The 21,378-nt window shown below is 43.4% G+C and overlaps 1 protein-coding gene across 5 annotated transcripts in view; it reads right to left on the bottom strand.

Annotated features, from left to right (window-relative positions):
- Positions 1 to 21,378, bottom strand: part of GRHL1 (grainyhead like transcription factor 1) — a 63,580-nt gene that overhangs the window by 10,456 nt on the left and 31,746 nt on the right. For 4 of the 5 annotated variants that reach the window (XR_007244659.1, XM_048498490.1, XM_048498512.1 and 1 more), the window contains exons 9-13: positions 9,538 to 9,696; positions 5,172 to 5,259; positions 4,038 to 4,177; positions 3,094 to 3,131; positions 196 to 284 (exon numbers count right to left, since the gene is read on the bottom strand). Coding sequence is in view for 4 of the 5 variants with exons in the window: in XM_048498490.1 (XP_048354447.1) it covers positions 196 to 284; positions 3,094 to 3,131; positions 4,038 to 4,177; positions 5,172 to 5,259; positions 9,538 to 9,696 (514 nt within the window). In the remaining variant the exon portion in view is untranslated. The remainder of the gene's footprint in view (positions 1 to 195; positions 285 to 3,093; positions 3,132 to 4,037; positions 4,178 to 5,171; positions 5,260 to 9,537; positions 9,697 to 21,378) is intronic. The other variant, XM_048498500.1, reaches the window with a different exon arrangement.

Genomic DNA, 21,378 nt, shown 5'->3' with positions numbered 1-21,378 from the left:
GATGATGGGAACTGTAGTCCATAACATCTGGAGGGCCGCGAGATTGACACCTATGAACTAGCACACTAAGGTTCCCACATCTGCATAGTTAACTATTTCCCTTCCTTTCTGCACATGTTCTTCTACAAACCATCTAGGCCACCTAGCAAAATTTTTTTAAAGGCTCTTATTCCCCCTCCTGATGAAAGGGATTACCTCTTTGGGGTTCTTCTATTCTAGTCAGCTTGGTCGGGGTGGCAGCAAAATCATCTTCACTGATGTAGGACCCCCTCTTCATGGCAGAGCTATGAGAAGAAAACAAACAATCCCAACAATGCTATAGTGACATTTCCATTCATAGGAAACAAGGGACACTGGTTTTTGGGCATTCCTAACTTGTTTTACTTCACAGTCAACTATAAATGGTAAACAAGCTGACAATTAGTTTAGCTACCACTTCTGAAGAAATGCTGCCTAAACCTGTGTACAAACTAGTCCTTAAATGCATAGAATCAGATAGTTAACTGAAATATTTTAATTGTGGTACAGGGGCTTGAATTCTGAGGCCCCTTCCGCACATGCAGAATAATGCACTTTCAATCCACTTTCAATGCACTTTGCAGTTGGATTGTACTGCGCGGAGTAGCAAAATCCACTTGCAAACAATTGTGAAAGTGGATTGAAAGTGCATTATTCTGAATGTGCGGAAGGGACCTCTATCTTACATCCTCAGCATCCTTCTACATGGCAAATGGAGTCCTTCATGGCAGAGCACGTTCCTCCAGCTCTGAGCATTTTGGCTTCCACAGACAATGAAAAAAAAACCCAACCTGAGCTGGGTGTATTTGCAACTTAAAGTTACCTCATCCTCTGAGGAAATTAGAATATGCTCATCTAATACTATCCACACTGTAACTCAGAAGGACAGGTTAGCAGAAAGTTAGATGTTTGCCAGTTACAGTTGTGGGAGTCCAGTCTGGCCTTGCCACATTTAAAATCAGCACTCTGCCCGCTGCTGTGCTGACAAAAAAGGGAAGGGGCTATTGTACCAAATGATGTATTTGAAGCTTCATCATAAAGGTTACTGATGTGCCTACATGGAATTGTTTCATACAGTCAGAGCACTGGTCCACCTAGTCCTCTGTTGTTGGCTCTGATAGATGGTTAGTGGCTCTTCAGGGACTCAGCAGGGGTGTACTGCCCACAGTGACAGGGGGGTCAAATGACCCTGGGCACCCCCACCCCCTTCCTCTCTCATGCCAACCCAGCTCCTGGGCCACCTGCTGCAGCGCCCTGCCCCCACCTCCCTGCAGGTTGGCTTCTGCCTTCCCCAGGGCCTGGGGAGGGAAGGAGGCATCCTGCAGGGAGGTGGGGAGAGGCTCTGGCCTGCCGCTGCAGTGCCCGTACGAGCTGTTCGCAGCCCCAAACCCTGTTCCCTAGCATGGGGGGGGGGGGAACACCCGGAGCAGGTGTTGTCCCCAGGTGCCATTTCCTCCAATATGCCTCTGGGTCTCAGGCACAGAAAGGTCTTCCCCAGTACCTGCTACTTGACACATTTTTAACAGGAGGTAACAGAGATGGAAGCTGGAACCTTCTGCCTGCAAAGGAGGTGATCCATTACTGAGCTAGGGGCTGCCCTTAATAGGCAACTAGTGGCTATCCAAACAATGTTTTGCATATATTCCTGCTGTATTTTTATTCCAGATCAGTGCAAGGACATAGGTAAGGGGGGGTTCCTCGGGTTCAACCCCCCCATTACGTGTCTGAAGCTCCGCCCCAGTTTGTGGGGGTTTTTGTATTTTTTAGTGTTTTTCCGGTTTTTGGCCTGCAGGGGGCGCCGTTTTTTGGCTAGCAGCACCAAAATTTCGGGGATTTGTTGGGAAACTGTCCTGATGATACCACCCAGGTTTGCGGCGGTTTGGTTCAGGGCATCCAAAGTTATGGACTCCCAAATGGGGTGCCCCATCACCCATTGTTTCCAATGAGAGCCAATAGAAGATGGGGTACACATTTGAGGGTCCATAACTTTGGACCCCCTGAACCAAACGTCACCAAACTTGGGCGGTATCATCAGGAGAGTCTCATAAAGATACTCTGAAAGTTTGGTGCTGCTAGATTAACAATTGCACCCCTGACAGCAGGCACCCTCCAAATTTCCCCAGATTCTCCTTTTAAATCCACCCACTTCGGCATGGATTTAAAGGGAGAATCTGAGGCCCCCTGTTTAAACATTGAAAGTGATGCTGTTTCAGGGTGGGGGATTATCTACCCCAAAACAGCATCACTTTACATTTTGTTTTAATTGGGGACCCCAGATTCTCCTTTAAGGTGGATTTAAAAGGAGAATCTGGGCTCCCTAGTTTAAACACCATTGAAAGTTATGCTGTTTGGTGGTGGATTCCAGTATCACAGCGGCACCCATGCCCCCCCCCCAACTCAGATTTTGCACCGGGCTCCATTTTCCCTAGCTGCACGTCTGCCCAGAGGGGAGAGCAGAAGGGACTGCCACTTGGGAGCCCATCCAGTAGAGGGGGGCCGGGGGGGGCAGGGGAGTCTGCCGTCCCTGGCCTCGGAGAGCTGCTTTTATAAGCACTGGGGCTGGGGGCGGGGCTTGGGGAGGCATGGCCATACCCCCAGGGGCGGGTGGGGGTGTGCCCCCCTAAAAATCTATACCTACGTCACTGGATCAGGGGTAAGTGGGTGGAGTTTTCTATTACTTATGTTTCTAGGGTAACAGTAAAAGAAAAGCAGAAGCCAAGATAACTCTCATGTCTTCAAATTAAGTGGGATTTTCCAGTAGGTTCCATCAAAAAATACCTACAGACTTGCCCTGGTAAAATGCCAGTACAGGGGGCAGTTTGCCACTCTCCCTTTAATGCTGATTTAGCTAGAAAATGTATAATTCGCTTCTCCAAAGACCTGCTCATTGTGGTTCACAAAGTAAAATAAATCCAATCAAATCATAAAACGACCACCACCATTAAAAATGATGTGGAATGACTTCCTATGGTAAAGCATACTTCATTTTATGCCCAACAGGTCATCATGCAACCAGAATAAAATAGAGGTCACCCTTCCAACTACTATAGGAGGAAAGTCAAAAGTGCATCTTACCCTTCCCCTTCCAGTTCATCAGTTGAAACAGGAAAAACCTAGTGGGGAGGAAAAAGTCCAAGTTATTTTTTATGAGTGCTTATGAGCAAAATAGCTCACAGCTGATGTCCAACTAAAAGTCCTTAATTTATATAAAAGTAAGCTCTTCTAAATTGGGCCCTCTATAAGATTTCTTCTTCTTCTTTCATTTGGCATTTGTTGGGGTTTTTTAAGGCAATTGTTCTTGCCCATAATGATTATCACAGGACAGATGGGGGAAGTTCTGGTGATCAATTTGTATTTGAAAACCATATAGGAGTCTGCTTGAGGGGCTGCTGAATTAGAACACGCCTCTTATACTCCACAGTCAGTGTGATTGGTAGTACCACATCAAAATACTTAAAATGGTGGATTTAGGCCCCTTCTGCTCATGCAGAGTAATGCACTTTCAATCCACTTTCACACTAAACTTTCCCTTCTCACTTAGACACAGTGAGAAACAGACTTCCCTCTGTGATACACCTCTGAAGATGCCAGCCACAGATGCAGGCGAAACGTTAGGAACAAAATCCACCAGACCATGGCCACACAGGCCGGAAAACCATCCAGAACCAGTTGAATCCGGCCGTGAAAGCCTTCGACAACACTTTCACAATTGTTTGCAAGTGGATTTTGCTATTACGCACAGTAAAATCCAGTTGCAAAGTGGATTGAAAAGTGGATTGAAAGTGCATTATTCTGCATATGCGGAAGGGACCTTAGTGCTAGGAAATGAGACTCAACAGTCATCTCCATCTTCTGGAAAACCAGTCTTCTGAACCCACCCAGCATCCAAACAACTGCATACATGCAGCTTCCTAGGAGGGGCTGTATTAACAGTTCAGTTACTATATAGGCTAAGGGGGAGGAATTTCTTTCCCATTCCCCCCCCCCCCCCCAAAAAAAAACCAAAAGAAGTATCGTACATGAGCTCCACGTTGCAGATTAGCATAGTGAACATCAGGTATGAAGAGAACTGGCTGAGTTTCAAGATCCATAAAAGGCTTGAAGATAGTGATATCTGTCCGCTTGTGAGAGGGAAGCATGGGCACTTTAACATCGGAAACTGGCAAAGAGAACAGAAACAAGGAGGCTGTGAGCAAAAGGAATCTGACAAACACACAAACATCATTTTCCCCAACATCAGCAATCTGAAGTGCAGCTTGTTTCAAAGACACCGTTCACTGGCTGCATTGACATACTGATAAATATTGTGGCATCACTACATGACAGTGATAAGCCACAAGTGGATATTCCTAAATGGATGTGAGAGTCTTGGAAGTGAATGGCCAACATAGCAGGCAATATCCAGCAATGCATGGGCACAGCCTAAACTGACAAAAGCCCCTTCCACACATGCAGAATACAGCACTTTCAATCCACTTTGCAGATGGATTTTACTGTGCGGAATAGCAAAATCCACTTTCAAACAAATGTGAAAGTGGATTGAAAGTGCATTATTCTGCATGTGCAGGAGCCAAAGTTAGCACAGAAATTCTGATATTCATTTGAATCACTTCATCAATGTCAATCATATTAGAAGTTCAGAAGACAGAAACCCATTTCCTGGGTCCCGTGGGACTCACACTGCTATCCACATAGCCTCACTTCTGGATCACATTGGAATATTTTGCACATAGAATTCTTTTTTGAAAGCCACCAGAGGGTGCACCCTGTTGCAATGTACGCAGGAACATTCAAAAGATCTGCCAGCTCATCGTTTCCAGAAATGAACTGAAACACTGCTAATTCAAAAGTCTCTACCACCATCAACACATTAGGAAAAATAGTCTTTTGATGGCTGGTGGCATTTGCTCTCCTTGATACCATTAAACCAAAGCAATCCCACTATTCCCCCAAGCTGAATACATTCACCAAAGCATGGGGCTAAACAAAGGCATGGTTTTAAACAGGAATCCCTTTGTAATTATACCCAAAATGTTACAGATGTTTAAATCCTTTTTAAAAGAAGGAATGGGTTATGCCACCAACTGCACTGCAAGTAAGATTTAGCGGCAACTGTCCTCTAAATTAGACGGTGCTTAATATTTTCTACTTACAGGCATTCAGCTGGGAGCTGGGGTCAGTGCACTTGCCTTTTCTTTTGCTTTGCTTTCGTTCCTCATCCCTGATCTTCCTCTCTGCCCCCTGTCAAATAAGCAAAGAAAAAGAGTTTTTTTCCTGTCCTGCCTGCTGGGATCAGTAACCTAGGACCATGCCAAGTCAAACAACAGCAGCTGAGTCTTCGAACAAGGCAACCAGCATTTTTTTTTTGCACTGGAAATGAGGCCTACTTGCAGTTCAGGTCAAGTAAGACAGATGAGAGCACCGCAAAGTGCGACCATCTACAACTTCTGCAGCCGTTGCTGAAGAAACACGCTGCAGCACTTCTGGGTCAAAGAAATGTGCAGTCTACAATTTACAATAACAAGCTTCCAATCTCAAAACGAGGCTTGCTGGACTTCAGACAAGATACTGGAAAGATACGCCAGAGAGAGGACAAATCAGCAATGATCGCACCGGCTTTGATGGGATGTAAGCAAGAACGACCGATTGGATACTCACCGTGAAGGGGTCTTCTCCTGGGTGGTTGTAAGCCATCTTGTTTGGGTTATTTTCCACCATCAATCAAGGAGGCAGGAAATATACTTTGGTCACTTCCTGTAGGCTGGTCATAGCCATCTTGCCCCAGTATCTGACTAGCGGAAGATCAGACTCACCACAATGAGACAAGAACAATGGAACCACAACAACACACACAATAACATGATGAAAAAACAAACCTAACCTAACAACTCTGGAAGGGACCAAAGCTCAAAGGAATCCTCACAGGCTCTGAAACTCTGGTTTGGAATGTTAACATTGCAATTTTATATATGAAACACATTACTGGAGAAAAACGAGAACAGCGAGGGCCAAGATGGCCTACAACCGCCCAGGAGAAGACCCCTTCATGGTGAGTATCCAATGGGTCATTCTCCTGGATGATGTAGGCCATCTTGTTTGGGTACTCCCCAAGCAGTGACCCATAGGGTGGGTTCTGTTAATCCCCGATAATGTGCTCCAGGATTCTCCTTCCAAAGGAGGTCTGAACAGCATCCAGAGAGGTCAACCTATAGTGCCCCACAAAAGAAGACGGGGAGGCCCCAGTGGCCGGCCTACATATCTGTTCTAGGGATATGTGCTTGACCAAGGCTGCGTTAGTGGCCGCTCTCTGGGTAGAGTGGACCGGGATGCCACAGGGAACCGGTAATTGGCTGGCCTTGGGCACCTCAAAGACACATGTCCTAATGCTGGAACTAACGGCTGCAGAAGACATGGTCTCACCTACCCTAAGGGGAACCATGTTAATAAACAGGGACTCACATTCTCTGATATTTTCCTTGTGTATGAGAAAGGCCCTCAGGGACCAACGCACATCCAGGTGGTGCCATAAATGTTCCCTGGGATGGGTAGGGTTGGAGCAAAAGTTAGGCAGAACCACCTCCTTGTCGCTGGGTGGTTCGAACTTAACAATATTTATTTTTGTTAATAAGGACAGTGGATTTAGGTTTGTTGTTCATATCCCACTGGGATACAATGGGATACGATGTCACCACTGGGATACAATGACGACAGAGAGCGAGAGTCATCTTGATGGCGCCCTACTGGCCTTCCCCATGGTTTAGTGATTCAAGGATTATCAGACACACCGCTCTTAATTCTTTTGACGGTTCCAGATTAGTTATCCCAGGGTCACCTGTGGCATCTGGTTCAGTTTGACCGCGTGGTTCTTGAACAGAACAGTAGGAGAAAGAAGAGCTATTCAAACCATGTAACTGAGACGTTGCTAGCCTCATGTTGTCTGTCCACCACTAGGATTCACATATCTTCCTGGAAAGCATTTGTACGCTGGTGCAGGGGAAAGCTAATCACACCAGAGACTCTGTAACTAGATGTCATCCTAGATTACTCATGTTGGTCTCCAGCCCAGCCTTTATAGAGCCACCCTACAACACCAGGTGGAGTTAGACTGAAACTTGCCTCATGCTGTAACGCTAGTTAGTTAACTAACTGACTCAAGGAGAACTGAGATTCCTTTTAGAATTGAGAATTAATGGTTATTACTTCTAAAATCAGTTCTTTATTCTATAAATGAATGGCTGCCAAAGGTAACCCATTCTCTCTTGCCCCCCTTTGTGAAAGATTCCAGACAAAGTCTGAATGTATTTTTAAGAGTGTGGCATATAAATATTTGAAATAAATAACTTGTCAAACTCCGGTTAAAATGTTTAGTGCACCAGAATTGTGATTTCACTGGGGACATCCCCATTTGTCTTGGGGGCTAGAGTTACAAGGAAAAAAGACTACAAACTCTCACAGACACAGAAAGGAGTTTTGGGGATCCAAAGGACACGAAGCCTATCAATAAGCAAAGAGCCTGTTGAATTTGCTGCACTCCCTGATGAGGCAGGAAAGATACTGGGGCAAGATGGCTATGACCAGCCTACAGGAAGTGATCAAAGCATATTTCCTGCCTCCTTGATTGATGGTGGAGAATAACCCAAACAAGATGGCCTACACCATCCAGGAGAAGTTGATGTCTTTCTTACCACTGCTAAGGTGGCAAGGATCAAAAAGATTAGATGGAACTCAAAGATGTTTTCCAGCAGCTGGAAGAACAAAATTTGAGCCCCGTAGCGCTTTAAAGAGCAACAACAATTTCCAGCACTTTAAAATACTACTAGTCGCACAGGTGTCAAACTTGCAGCCTTCCAGATGTTCATAAACTACAGTTCCCATCAGCCCTTGCCAGTATAGCCAATGCTCATGTTGGATGTGACTGATGGGAATTGAAGTTCATTAACATCTGGAGGGCCGTGTGTTTGACACCCCTGAATGGAACTACCCATTTAAAGCTATCTTCATGGCTGGAAGGACTCCTTCTCTGCAAGGAATCCACTTAATGGATCCACTTAGTACATTTAGGTAGTTGCATACACAGTCAATCCCACAGTTTCAAGAACCAAAACTTAACAAGGAATAAGCAACCTTGTCTGGAGCGGAGTTGTATGTTTAAATTTGCTAAGCCATGTCACTTTTAAACGCCAAATTAATTTTTGACAATTTGCAACATGAATTCACTAGTATATCTGCTATCGGCTTTGGCTACCACCTTAAATAAGTACCTGCAGCAACATAAATACCCAGGCACTTGTCATCCACGTGACTGTCACTTCTCCCATTCCTCCCACAAGCAGAGAGCTCACCCACAGTCATTCTCATATCGCTATTAGAATATGTGAGTTGTCCATCTGGAAAGGACACAGCTGGAGAAAGTGTTCTTCTCCTGCCCCCATTTTATCCTTCCAACATCCAGCCTACGAGGCAAGTTAGGCCAAGAGGGAGGGACTGCCCACCGTCACCCAGCAAACTTCCATGGAAAAGTGGAGATTTGACCTTGAATCTCCCAGATCGTGGTATGATACCTAACCAGAGCATCATATTGTGGCCTCAAAGGAGGACAGCAACATGTTTGCTGCAGAAGCCCCAAACAGAAGAGAGGGAAGCCTGCATCTTGCAAGCTGATCTAGAGATCTGGTTCGCACTATGTTTGAAATAGATATCAGTTGCCCTGGATTGATTTCCTAAGGCAAGTGGCTTTGATTAGCAAAACTAAGCTAACACAGATTACTTCTCTAATATTTTACTAATTGCATTTAGCACGAACGGATGTTGTTGTCGTTGTTAATGGGAACAGACGCAACGAGGCAGAATGACCACTTCAAGCAGATGGTTGGAGCTCCAAGAATCATGAGCAATAAAATCTGGTAGATTTGGTGCACAGCAATGAGAAATCATTTCTCCAGGCTACTGATAATCAAACCAGCCGAAAGCAATATACAACAGGACATGGTGCATATTCACACAGTCTATGGCCCCTTTCGCTCATGCAGAATAATGCACTTTCAATTCACTTTCAATGCACTTCACAGCTGGATTTTACTGTGCAGAATAGCAAAATCTACTTTCAAACAATTGAGAAAGTGGATTGGAAATGAATTATTCTGCATGTGCGGAAGAGGCCTATGTGTATGTTAAACAGACTTCCCTTTGTGATACATCTCTGAAGATGCCAGCCACAGATGCAGGCGAAACGTTAGGAACAAGATCTACCAGACCACGGCCACACAGCCCAGAAAACCCACCACAACCAATCCCCATGGAGTTTTCAAGGCAAGAGATATTCACAGGCGGTTTGTCTTCCTCCACCACAACCCTGGCATTCCTCAGAGATTTCCCATCCAAATAATTGCCAGGGTCAAGACTGGGAATGTGCGCTTGGCCCAAGGTCGCTCAGTAAGTTTTCATGGCAGAGTGGGGATTGCAACCTGGGTTTTCCAGATCCTAGTCCAACATTTTAACGCTTCACCATGGTGACCATACCTTGTCGCAAAAGACTTTGATCTGGCAGTAAGCTCTGTGGACAGGTTTGTTGCTCCTGTTGTTGTAGCTGTAGGTGTCAATTTGAAGATTCAGGGGGAGCCCCTTGACACCCTTCTGAGAGGAGAAGTCTGTACTGAGGCAGTTCACAGCAATGAAAACCTGAAAATAAACCACAGTTCCCATTAGAAGCAGAACTGAAGAACTTTTTTTAAAAATTTGTCCTGTTAAGGGAGAAAACATATGTTGTTAATGTATTCATTTACAAACTGAGTACAATATTTTACAGTTGGCTTTATTCTACCAGACAGAGGCAACTTCGGGCCTGTCATCTGTACACTGTAGACCAGTGATGGCGAACCTTTTCGAGACTGAGTGCCCAAATTGCAACCCAAAACCCACTTATTTATCGCAAAGTGCCAACCCGGCAATTTAACCTGCATACTGAGGTTTTAGTTTAGAAAAAACGGTTGGCTCCGAGGCACGCGTTACTCAGGAGTAAACTTAGTGAAGCAACTGTGCAATGCTTCCAATGGGTGAATCACGACCCTAGGAGGGTTTACTCAGAAGCAAGTCCCATTGCCAGCAACTGAGCTTACTCCCAGGTAAAGGTTCATGCCCAGGCCAGCCTAGATGTGTGCGTGTGGGGGGGGGGGACTCTGTTTGCGCGTGCCCACAGAGTGGGCTCTGAGTGCCACCTCTGGCACCCGTGCCATAGGTTCGCCACCACTACTGTAGACCAAAGATCTGTCCTCACAACCCTTTGATTACCTGGGGGAGTTCATAAAATAAGACATACAGGCCTCAGTACCGGAAAGGAACACCTCATGTATGTGTGGAGTTCTACAGACATGACAAGTGCAGGTGAATTGGCTACAATATTAATGCGGAACTCATTAAACTGAATGGACTACTTTTGATGTGGAAGTGTATACCTTTTCGGGGTTCTCTGGCTGTTGTACATAACTACAGCTGGATTGTGGCCTGTTTATAAAATTTATGCAGTTTTCTTATTTTCCATTTTTTCAAAAATATATATTTTTAGAAGGTTTGTTGAGATATAATAGGGAAGGGAAAAGAAAGTTAACAAATCAGTTATCAGTATAAGTCCTTCAAAGTTAACCTGAAACAGCATCCTCTAAACCTCACCAGTATGAAAACCAGCATCTGCAAGTCATTGTTTTCACTCTCTTCACATAAAGATGGACATGCACACACCTAAAGCTCATCTGGAGAAAAATGTCCTATCCCTGCATTAGAGGCTTAAGGTATCTCATTTACTTCCATGTCAGGAAAAGTTTCAGCAGACCACTTCCATAAATTGAGCCTCCATTAAAGAGATAGACATTTTTCCCTCCAGGCTTACTGGCAACCCAACACACCCCTCTGCTAACACACTTTCTAGGTCAAGGTATTTGTCCAACAAAGATGAAAAAGTGATATTAGTTTTCCACATAAAATATAATATTTAATATCCTTTGCATCTCACCTAAACAAAATGCTTCTTTTCTTCAAAGCAGTAAAAACTTTAAGATCAGTGGATGAGAGACCTCTAGTGGAACATGGCAGCTATTACACTTCTAAACATTCCCAGGGAGCTAACACAGCTTTTTTTGAAATATAAAACAGAAAGGAAATGGAGGAATTTTGACAAGAACTAATGACTCCAAATGTAAAGAAAGCAGTTCTCTTTACAATGGGAAGAGATGCAAAAATGAAGGCAAGGTTTTGACATGTACATTATGATACCGTTCAATTTAAAAGGTAAAGGTAATCCCCCAGGTCATTACTGACCCGTGAGGTGACATCATATCACAACGTTTACTAGCCAGACTATGCCCATGGGATGGTTTACCATTGCCTTTTCCAGTCATCTACACTTTATCCCCAGCAAGCTGGGTCCTCGTTTTACCAACTTGGAAAGGATGGAAGGCCAAATCAACCTTGAATCAGCTTTACCATGGGCACTTTTGCACATGCAGAATAATGCACTTTCAATCCACTTTCACAATTGTTTGCAAGTGGATTTTACTATTCCGCACAGTAAAATCCAGCTGAAAAGTGGATTGAAAGTGAATTGAAAGTGCATTATCCTGAATGTGCAAAAGTACCCCATGTCTCAGCAAAAGATAAAAAGATGGCGCAGCAGGAAATGATAGCTGCGTCTTTCTGCCATTTAAAGAAGTCCAGATTCCTCCAGTAGGTTTTTAAAAGTTATTTTAAGTGCCGTTTGTGCCAGTTGTTTCAGAACTTTTATTCCGAGTGTTATTAAGCTTGCTACCTTGATAAAAGAGCAATTTTAGTGCCTCTAAAGACTATTAGTAGAACTTCCCTGTAGTGCCTGCCATTTTGAGTCTGTGTCAGCACGGGGACTGCTGATGCGGACTCAAAATGAAGGGCACACCAGGCAAGTTCTACTAATAGTCTTTAGAGGCACTAAAATTGTTCTTTTATCAAGGTGTCAAGCTTAATAACACTCGGAATAAATGTTCTGAAACAACTGGCATAAGCGGTACTTAAAATAACTTTTAAAACCTACCAGAGAATTGGGACACGAGGTGCGGGGGGGGGGGGGGAGGGGGAGACTGGGCAGGCATGAGGACTGCAGAAGAGCATTCCACTGCCTGGAGGTCCAGGAAGTGGCTGCAGATTCATTCGGCACTGAGGTTCTTTCTTTCAGTGAGGAAAGGCAAATCTGAAATGGACTTCTGTCATGATTGAACCCAGGTCGTGATCAGAGTTTTGACTGCAGAACTGCAGCTTACTGCTCTGTGCCATGGGGCTGTCTCATTTTCATTAAGTACCACTATAATTCCTAACCCCAAAATGGAGATGTCTGGGACTGAACCTGGGGCTTTTTGCCTGCAAATCATGTGTTTTGCAAGGGAGCTGTGATCTTTTAACTACCTCTGCACAGTTTCCTCCCATCTGCTAATGAATAGTGAAGTCATATTTACCTCAGCAATGGCTAAGAAACCAGCACATAAGATGCCTTGATGGTTTTTTTTTAAATTGATGAGTAATTAAGATGGCAGCAGCATTACTAAGCAGAATCACACCTCTGACTTAGAAGGGTGCAAGTCCGCTTAGGATGGCACTGTTGGTCACCCAGTGACAAAGACTGACAGTCAAATCAGGACGGAGGGAACAAGGTCTTCATGCAATGCCAAATTAAGTTATGGAATCTGGGGCCACAAGATGTGGTGATGGATTTAGAATGGAGATTGCACATCTCCATGGGAAAACAGAGCTATCAACAATTATCAGTTATGGTGACTAAACAGAAACTCCAGATTTAATGGTGCTCATAAAGAAAAAAAATACAGCATAAAAAACAACAGCATAGAAATCAGTATTATTAATACTAGCAACATTCAAACCCATCATGAACATAAACCAGATAATCAAAACAGCATAAAACAGCAGCCTGAAACAGTACCAAGAGGTTTAGTGTGCTCAGCAACAGACTACAGTCTCTCTAAAAGGGAAAACTTCTGAGCATCCACCATGAACAAGCTACAGCTATCAACACACAAGAAGAAATTAGACAGACCCCTTGGACTTCTATGCATAACAGCAGATTAACTGACATCAAGGTCATTGTTTGAATTTAACAAAAGCTCAAAGGGGCATTAAAAAGGTCTCTGGATCAGGCTACGCTGATTAGGCACCAAATTATACATCTTTCTATGCTAACCATTTGAAACAGCTTAGACTGCTATCCACCTAGGTGGACTGAAACAGCTTGACACCACATTAAGTCCATTTTCTTTCTGGTACCAGGAGCGCAAAAAGCAGCTAAATTGAGACATATTTCTCTACTCCAACGCTCTGAATCCTTTTCCAAAGAAACTCTCAAAACCTATTTGGCTTGGATCATTCCCTACCAAAATGCAGTCTATGTCTCAAAAGAGCAACGAGGACGATCGACAGAATCTGCTACATCCCCACCCAAAAATTGCCAGAAGAGAGAAAAATGTAACTACCAAAGTTGCTGATCATCTTTGGCCTGTAGAGCAGGATTCCTCTCCTGTGTCCCTTCTACTTTTAGAAAGTACTTCCGCATTCTTAAAATCTTCGGTTCTTTTATTTTTGAGAAGTATTGTCCGCTTACCTTTTACAATGCAAATTTTAAAAGGTGGTGACCGCTTACTCATACTGTCTAATGCCAGAATATTTGCACCCTTTGTAGCTCTGACACGTTGATAGCAGTTTCCTTTTTCTACTCTATGAGCAAACAAAATCTCAGCGCCCCTCCTTAATGGCCCTTAACATGCAGGGCTTTGGACTACACTGTAGGCACATAATTTTTACAAGAAGAAGAGCTGGATTTATATCCCCCTTTCTCTCCTTTAGGAGACTCAAAGGGGCTTACAAACTCCTTACCCTTCCCCCCTCACAACAAACACCCTGTGAGGTAGGTGGGGCTGAGAGAGCTCAGAAGAACTGTGACTAGCCCAAGCTCACCCAGCTGGCGCATGCTGGAGTGCACAGACTAATCTGAATTCCCCAGATAAGCCTCCACAGCTCAGGTGGCAGAGCTGGGAATCAAACCCGGTTCATCTAGATTAGAGTACACCTGCTCTTAACCACTATGCCACTGCTGCCACTACATTAGCATGTGATTCTGACTTTTAGAACTGCAGATAATATTCCTTCTGTGATTCCATGTACACCTTCTTCTAAACAATCACTGCACAGCACAAATAACTATCTTGAAAGCAAGCCTGTCCTATAGAGTTACTGGAGTAAGGTTTTCAAGAACTAATAGTCACTATCTCAGTGTTATGATGAAAGTTCAAAATGCACTTACAAGACTTTGTATCAGCCTCCAAATATTTAGTTTTTGCGGCTAGATTGCACTGCATGGCAGAAAAATAGTGCAAATGGAAGCAGAAGATATCTACTATATGAGATAAAATCCCGTTGACTAAAATCATTAAAAAAATTGAAAACTTTGATTTTAAAACCATTTTCAAATGTCTTAGCTTTAGAATAATTCAACAACATAACAATGTCCATGAACATATTAATTCAGAATGAACTTAATATAGTATTGTGAAGCCCCACAATGCCTCAGCATGGAGAGCCAGCGTGGTGAAGTGGTTAAGAGCAGGTGGATTCTAATCTGGAGAACCGGGTTTGATTCCCCACTCCTCCACCTGAGTGGCAGAGGCTTATCTGGTGAACCAGATGTGTTTCAGCACTCTTACATTCCTGCTGGGTGATTTGGGGCTAGTCACAGTTCTTCGGAACTCTCTCAGCCCCACCTACCTCACAAAGTATCTGTTGTGGGAAGAGGAAGGGAAAGGAGCTTGTAAGCCACCTTGAGTCTCCTTACAGGAGAGAAAGGTGGGGTATCAATCCAAACTCCTCTTCTTCTTCTCATCCACTCACACACATATAATTCTTGAAAGAAACACAACAGAGCAAGAACCCTGTTGTAGAAGAGTGAGGTAAAGGTGATTTCCCCCTCCATATTGCAATATCTCCCCTTGTCTGATCATTTTTTGTCCACCAGGATCCTGTGAATCCTCACCACCCATAACAGAGGGGTCACAAAGATCTGCTGTAAGTAACATCCAGGGTGGTGGTGGGGAGAATAGTAGCAAACCAACCCCTAGCAATTACTGTTTCTGTTTTTAACAATGTTCTGCAACAATTCTTGGTGTTGTTTACCTGATTCTGAATGAAGCTGAGGGGAGTTTTCTCGCCACCAAGAACAAAAAGGGTAGGAGAAAGACAGCAAACTAGTTCCATGACTTTTCTTCTCACAGCAAGCCAATTCTCCCTTGCAAGTATATCATTATGCCTACTGATAGGCTAATAGAAAAAGAAGTTCTCTCTTCATATTCTTTGTGTAGTCCAAAAGAATAAATGTGGAAAGACTCATTGTATGCCCTCAAGGAATGGGAGTAGGAGACAGACTGGTGACTTTCACACGGTAGTTTTCTTCATCTGACATCAGGAAGCAAATTCAATTTAATTAAACACCCAAGTCAAAACTTTGTCATCAGCTGGATGAAGCTTTTTATGGTTCATATGTTTACTATTATGACACCTCCAAGGTATCCTCATGATTTATACGGGGTTAAGAGCTCCAACAACTGAAAGGAGCTTCATCTTTTGTGAAGCAAAAATAATTGCTGCACGTGTCAAGTGTAGAAAAATACACATGCATGTATACAAGTCAAGAAATCCTGACTGGGCAAAAGTTCCCACATATATGCCCAGGTATGCATGATGCCCACACTTGACATGGAAACACACATACACACATTACAATAATGTTTCTAAAGTAAAATGGGCGCTACTCCAAATTTGAATTTACTGAATGCTCTCAGACAATTACTTAATGCTGTTCTTTACCATTTGTGGTTGTTTTTTAAATCTAACTGATGAACCAGGTTAAAAATTTGATCAGATTAACCTCCCACCTAAAGATGGAAGTTCTCCATATAATTTATCCTATACCAAATTATCCGTCTGGCTGCATTGGGACATCATGATCAAATCCAGTTTAAAATCATAGTTTACTCTAGTTTAGTGTGATATCTGAATGTAGGCTGCTCAACAAACCTGTTTGTTGACGAGTGTTAAACTGGTATTCTAAGCCACAGGTTGCACTTTGTTTGATGACTGTGGTTTCCATTAACACCTGAAAGCAGAAATCCCAGTTTGCTGGGTAGCACCTCTCCTCTCAGCTTCCGGCCTGCTTTGGCCTTCATTTCCTCTGTCTTCTTTCCAAGTCTCTCCACCCCTTTCCCTGATAGTGGTGACTCACAAAGTTGGGAAAGTCTCAAAGGAAATTTCTACAGAAATTGCTCTAGTCTAGCTCTACACAAAGTTGTGAGCTTGTTGATTTGTGTAGAGCTGGAGCAATTTCTGTTGTGTATGTTGGGAAACTGAATAAAAGTTAGTGGTTAAGCAAAATCTTCTGTCCCTCTACCACTGCATTTTTCCCAGTTTGGTGAGCTGTGAACAACTGGTGCAAACTCCCGTAAAGAGAGCTCTCGTTTCAAACCCTTCTTAATATCCCAGTGAATAAGTGATGTACATGTTTCTTCCCGAGATTTTATTTTATTTCTAGGCGAGGAAATGCAGTAAAATTGCAAGAGGAGATGTGGAGAAAGTAAAGGCTGTAGAGATCCACTTTGCTTGAAGAAAAAGTCACAAGGAGTCCACTGAAGTCATTGGACAGAAAGGTGCAGGGAAGAAGATAAAAAAATCCTTGGTTAAGAGCAGGGGTCTTCAAACTATGGCCCTCCAGATGTTCATGGACTACAATTCCTATCACTCCTTCCAGCATGGCCAAGTGGTAGGGCTCATGGGAAGTGTAGTCTCTGAACATCTGGAGGGCCACAGTTTGAAGACCCCTGGTTAAGAGAAAGGATGAAAGAGCTTGGTTTGCCCTAGGTTCTCTTCCCCAATTCCCCATCCATTTACTGCAGCTCACCAATAGCAACAGGACTGCAGACATCTTGAAGCTGTGCAGGGAGCCTGAATAGCACCAGAGATTCTGCTTGGACATGGCAGAGGAAGCAAGCAGCAAAACACCAGGGATGTACAAACAAACTGAGTTTTGGTCTATATGTCTGGAACACTGAACAGGGCACACCAAGGTGTGTTGTAATATCTCAATAGAGCTGTTATAAGCATTCTAATTTGGGCGCAGCAAGTTTGGGATATCTCAAAACGTGTTCAATTTTAATTCTCTGAATATAAAATTCAGACAAACATTAGAATGATCAAAATGTTAGCATCAAAAGGTACCTACGCCAGTCTGACCACTACTTAGCTAACTTCAAATTTGATTTAAAGGATGTAATATGGGGCTGCCAATATTCAGTCCATGCTCCAGGAAAATAATACAATTCTTGAACATTTCTAAAGAAACACATTTAACAACAGGCAAGTTCTGTGGCTAGATCTACACACTGCCACAGAATGAGAAGGTAAATACGTGATCCCACTCCAGACTGAAAATGAGAATACTACTGTAAATCTCCCCAAAGCATAAAAATTCTATGCATATAGAAATGTAGCTCACAATGGAAAAATCCTAGCCAACTCTTTCATCAACTGCATCAGTTTTGACGGTATATAGAATTTTAATGCTGTAGAACAGCCCCCCACTCCCAATAAAGCCATTGTCTACCAACAGTCCCATGGCATGGTTAGAACAGAGCAACCTTGCTGAAGATAGTTAGGGCTGAATCTAGCCAGTGCTTAATTAGGTGACTTCCTTAGAACACTTTGTGTTCACAGTGTTAAGTTTCACGTAAGCAAGCAAGCAAACAAGAAAGGATACAAATGTCATTAGAAATGGAAGGCACATGCTCGGGTCCCTGGGGGCTCCCTCGTGGAGTTCCTCAGGGTTTGGTCCGGTCTCCTATGTTATTTAATATCCATATGAAGCTGCTTGGGGAGTTAATCAAAGAATACAATGTGGGTTGTCATCAATATGTGGATGACACCCAGCGGTTCAGTTCCACCTGCATCAGGTGAGGCTGCCCAAGGGCTGGACTGCTGCCTGGTGGGGTCATGGACTGGGTGAGGGTCAATACATTGGATTCTGATAAGATGGAGCTGCTCTGTGTGCCAAGCTCCTGACTCCAGGGAATTGAGGGACACCTGCTGCTGGAAGAAACTGTTTGTACACCAGAAGGACTGGGTGTGGGATCTTGGGATCATCTTGGATGTCTCTGGACAGCAACGACCAGGAGGTTCCATCAACATCTCAGGCTGGCGTACCAGCTCCACTTTTTCCTGGACCAGGATGGCATGGCCACAGCGATCCATGCTCTGGTAACCACCAAATTGGATTGTTGCAATGCACTACACATGGGGCTGCCTTTAAGGATGGTCTGGAAGCTTGAGCTAGTGCAGAATACAGCAGCTCATCTGTTGTCCAGTGCCTCATAACAGAATCACATCACCCCAATTTTGAGGAGTCTGCACTGGCCTCTGATACACTACCAGGCTCAATTCAAAGTGCTAGTATTATCCTATAAAGCCCGCAATGGTTTTAGTCCTGAGAGACCACATTTGACCCTATATTGCCATCCAGATGCTGGGGATGGGGGGGGAAGGTCTGCCTGGCTGCCCCACCTCCTTTGTAGATGGTGGGGCAACCTGGAGGGCCTTATCAACATTGGCCCCTGCACTGTGGAATGCCCTCTTACCAGAGGTCTGACAGGTGCCTACCCTCCTGGAATTTCGGCACCTGGCAAAGACTAGCCTCTTTGTCTGGGCATCTGGCTAATTCCACCCCCTATTGGGATTGGGGGGATTTGGAGGTGTTCTATATACTCCACTCATTTTTAGGGGTGGTTGGGAGGGAGTTTATAAAACTTTTTATGGGTTTCGTATTGGGTTTTATATGGATTTTATTATTGTTGGAATGAACTTTATTATGGTTTTTATTGTAACCTGCCCTAAGACAGTTGTAACAGCTGGGGAATAAATCTAAACAAATAAATAGAATAAAGTCAGACATTAGACAATAGATCTCAGGCTAGAGGCAAATAATTAAAAACAGCTTAGAAAAAAATGGGACCCTTCATCAAACAGCCTGGCTGTTTTATCTTCTTACGGATTCATCAGGTGAAACTTTGTAGAAACTAGCTAACAAAGTTTAGTGAAGTAAAACACAGGAGTTGTCACTGAGGGATGAGGAGAATTAAATTTTGAATTTCCTCTGTTGGACAAAGAGTTGGACAACATGACCCTTCGGGTGTCTTCCAGTCCTCTGTTTCTTAAATGTGATCTTAATTTGAGTTGATATACTTGCTGCACATAAGAACACTGTACTGAACACTTAGTCAAGGCAATAACTTATCCATATTAGTAAGCCATAAATTGAACTACATACAGTTATCTCTTCTACATTGCAACTCTCCCTACTGCAGTTTTGATATATTACAAGTTGGCATAAGAAATTTAAAATGGGAATGTTTGGTAAGTTGTGAACGCATGGTGTGAACTCCCATAAAGAGAGCTCTGGTACGAAAGGGAGGGCCAAAAATTTTTCCACGGATTTTCAGATTGTGGGGGGTGCCGTGCCCCTAACCCCAGCGATGTGGAAGGAATAATTGTATAAATGGGTGTGGTCACTTTATAATATTCTCTCACACATGACATGGATGGTATTCCAGGAGTTTTAACAAATTGAGGAAAAGCTGTCTGAGCACCAATCCAGTTGAATAGGAACATTCTGGGCCATTTCCACATGGCACAATTATGCCAGGTTACAATCAGCATTTTACAATTCGGGTCTGTTTTATCCTGGTTTCTCTCTTCGCATGACTGCCCGTTTTGTGAAGGAATCCAGTGAAGACTAGGAGAAAATACTCCAATTTCTTTCGCACGAGCCTGGGTCTTTTGTATTTACACCACAAGCATATCCACGCATGCCCAGTGTCCCGTGTTCTGATTGGCTGTTGTTTTTGAGCAGCAGCTTGAATTAATGTCAGGCAGGGAGATTAGCAGGGCGGGCGGTGGGGTAGGGAGATCAGGCAGCTGGACGTGAAAAATAAACTGGTGGTGTTTGCACCGTAGCAGGGTCATCCTATGATTTTTGAAAAGAATAGCCAAATTGGCGTTTTTTGAAAATCCTGGGATGAGGGAAATATCGCAGGGGAAACCCACTTTAGGACCGGAACTGTGCGAACCTCTGGGCCAGATTGGGATATTTCCCTTGCTCAACCCAGGATATTTGGACCGTGCAGAAATGGCCTATGATATATAAGATTGAGAAATGCTGTACATGTATAATCCATGCTACATAATACTATGGCACGTCTGCCAAGTTATGAAAGACGCAGGATCAGGTGACACTTCACTGAGGTGATGCAATTCAGATTACTGGAATGACTAGAAGCAACAGCAACAAAGATGGCAGGCAGAATTTCCAGTAAGGAATAAGAAGAAACATTAAAGAGAGCTTCTTAAGCAGACACTGTGCTCAGAAGTAGTCAGTGTTTCTGGCAACTAAAATCTCTTAGAGCTCCCACATACATTTTAATATATTAAAATACTTTTATACAACTCAGTCAGAGAGAATAATCTATGTGATGTATCTAAATGAATGACAGGCTTAATATTCTGGTTTCTGTTAGAGCTGCAAACTATCCCGTAGACAGCTCATTTAAACTTTTAGTTAATTGGTGAGAACCAGTTTCAATTAATGCCACTGGAAATTAATTAAATACTTGCTCACTTTTATGGTTACTTTGTTTTTAGCAAGTTCCTGCAAAGGACTGAAGGAGGAAACATTAAAATGGTCTTTTCTCTTCACACTAGCATTTTGGCTGTTAAAATGTCACTTCAGTCACATCTCCTATAGCCTATACTGAGGCTCATGTAGTGTTCATATAATTTTAGTTAACTAATTTAATGAATTTAAAGAATGTTCTGAGTTAACCAACATTTTGCTTTTTACCAGGTGACAGCTGTAATATTTACAATGTCCCTTCCTCTCTCCAGCTGCTGGCGTTTATAAATAAAGCTAAGTAAATCAATTTACAGGCATATTTTTCAATGGAGACTGGAAAACAAAGAATAATACAACTAGGAAAGCTACCAGTAATTCTAGTAAAAACAACAACAAGGGATTCAAGCTGTTTTTCTAAACAGAGAGGGAGAAACAATACAAACAGTACATCCAAATACAAGCTTGGTTTGGAAAGAGAGAGGTTTAAACAGCATGCATAACCCACAAAGTGAAATACCACTTACAGGTATACAGGGTGCATCCACACACAGCCGGATATTACACTAGAGCAGTGTTTCCCAACCTTTTCGAGGTCAGGGTACCCTTGACCTCACTCTTCATATCTCAAG

This window comes from Sphaerodactylus townsendi, linkage group LG01 (genome assembly GCF_021028975.2).
Source record: "Sphaerodactylus townsendi isolate TG3544 linkage group LG01, MPM_Stown_v2.3, whole genome shotgun sequence".
Lineage (NCBI taxonomy): Eukaryota > Metazoa > Chordata > Lepidosauria > Squamata > Sphaerodactylidae > Sphaerodactylus > Sphaerodactylus townsendi.
Note: the sequence above shows the minus strand (reverse complement) of the source record. Positions and strands in the feature narration are given on the sequence as shown.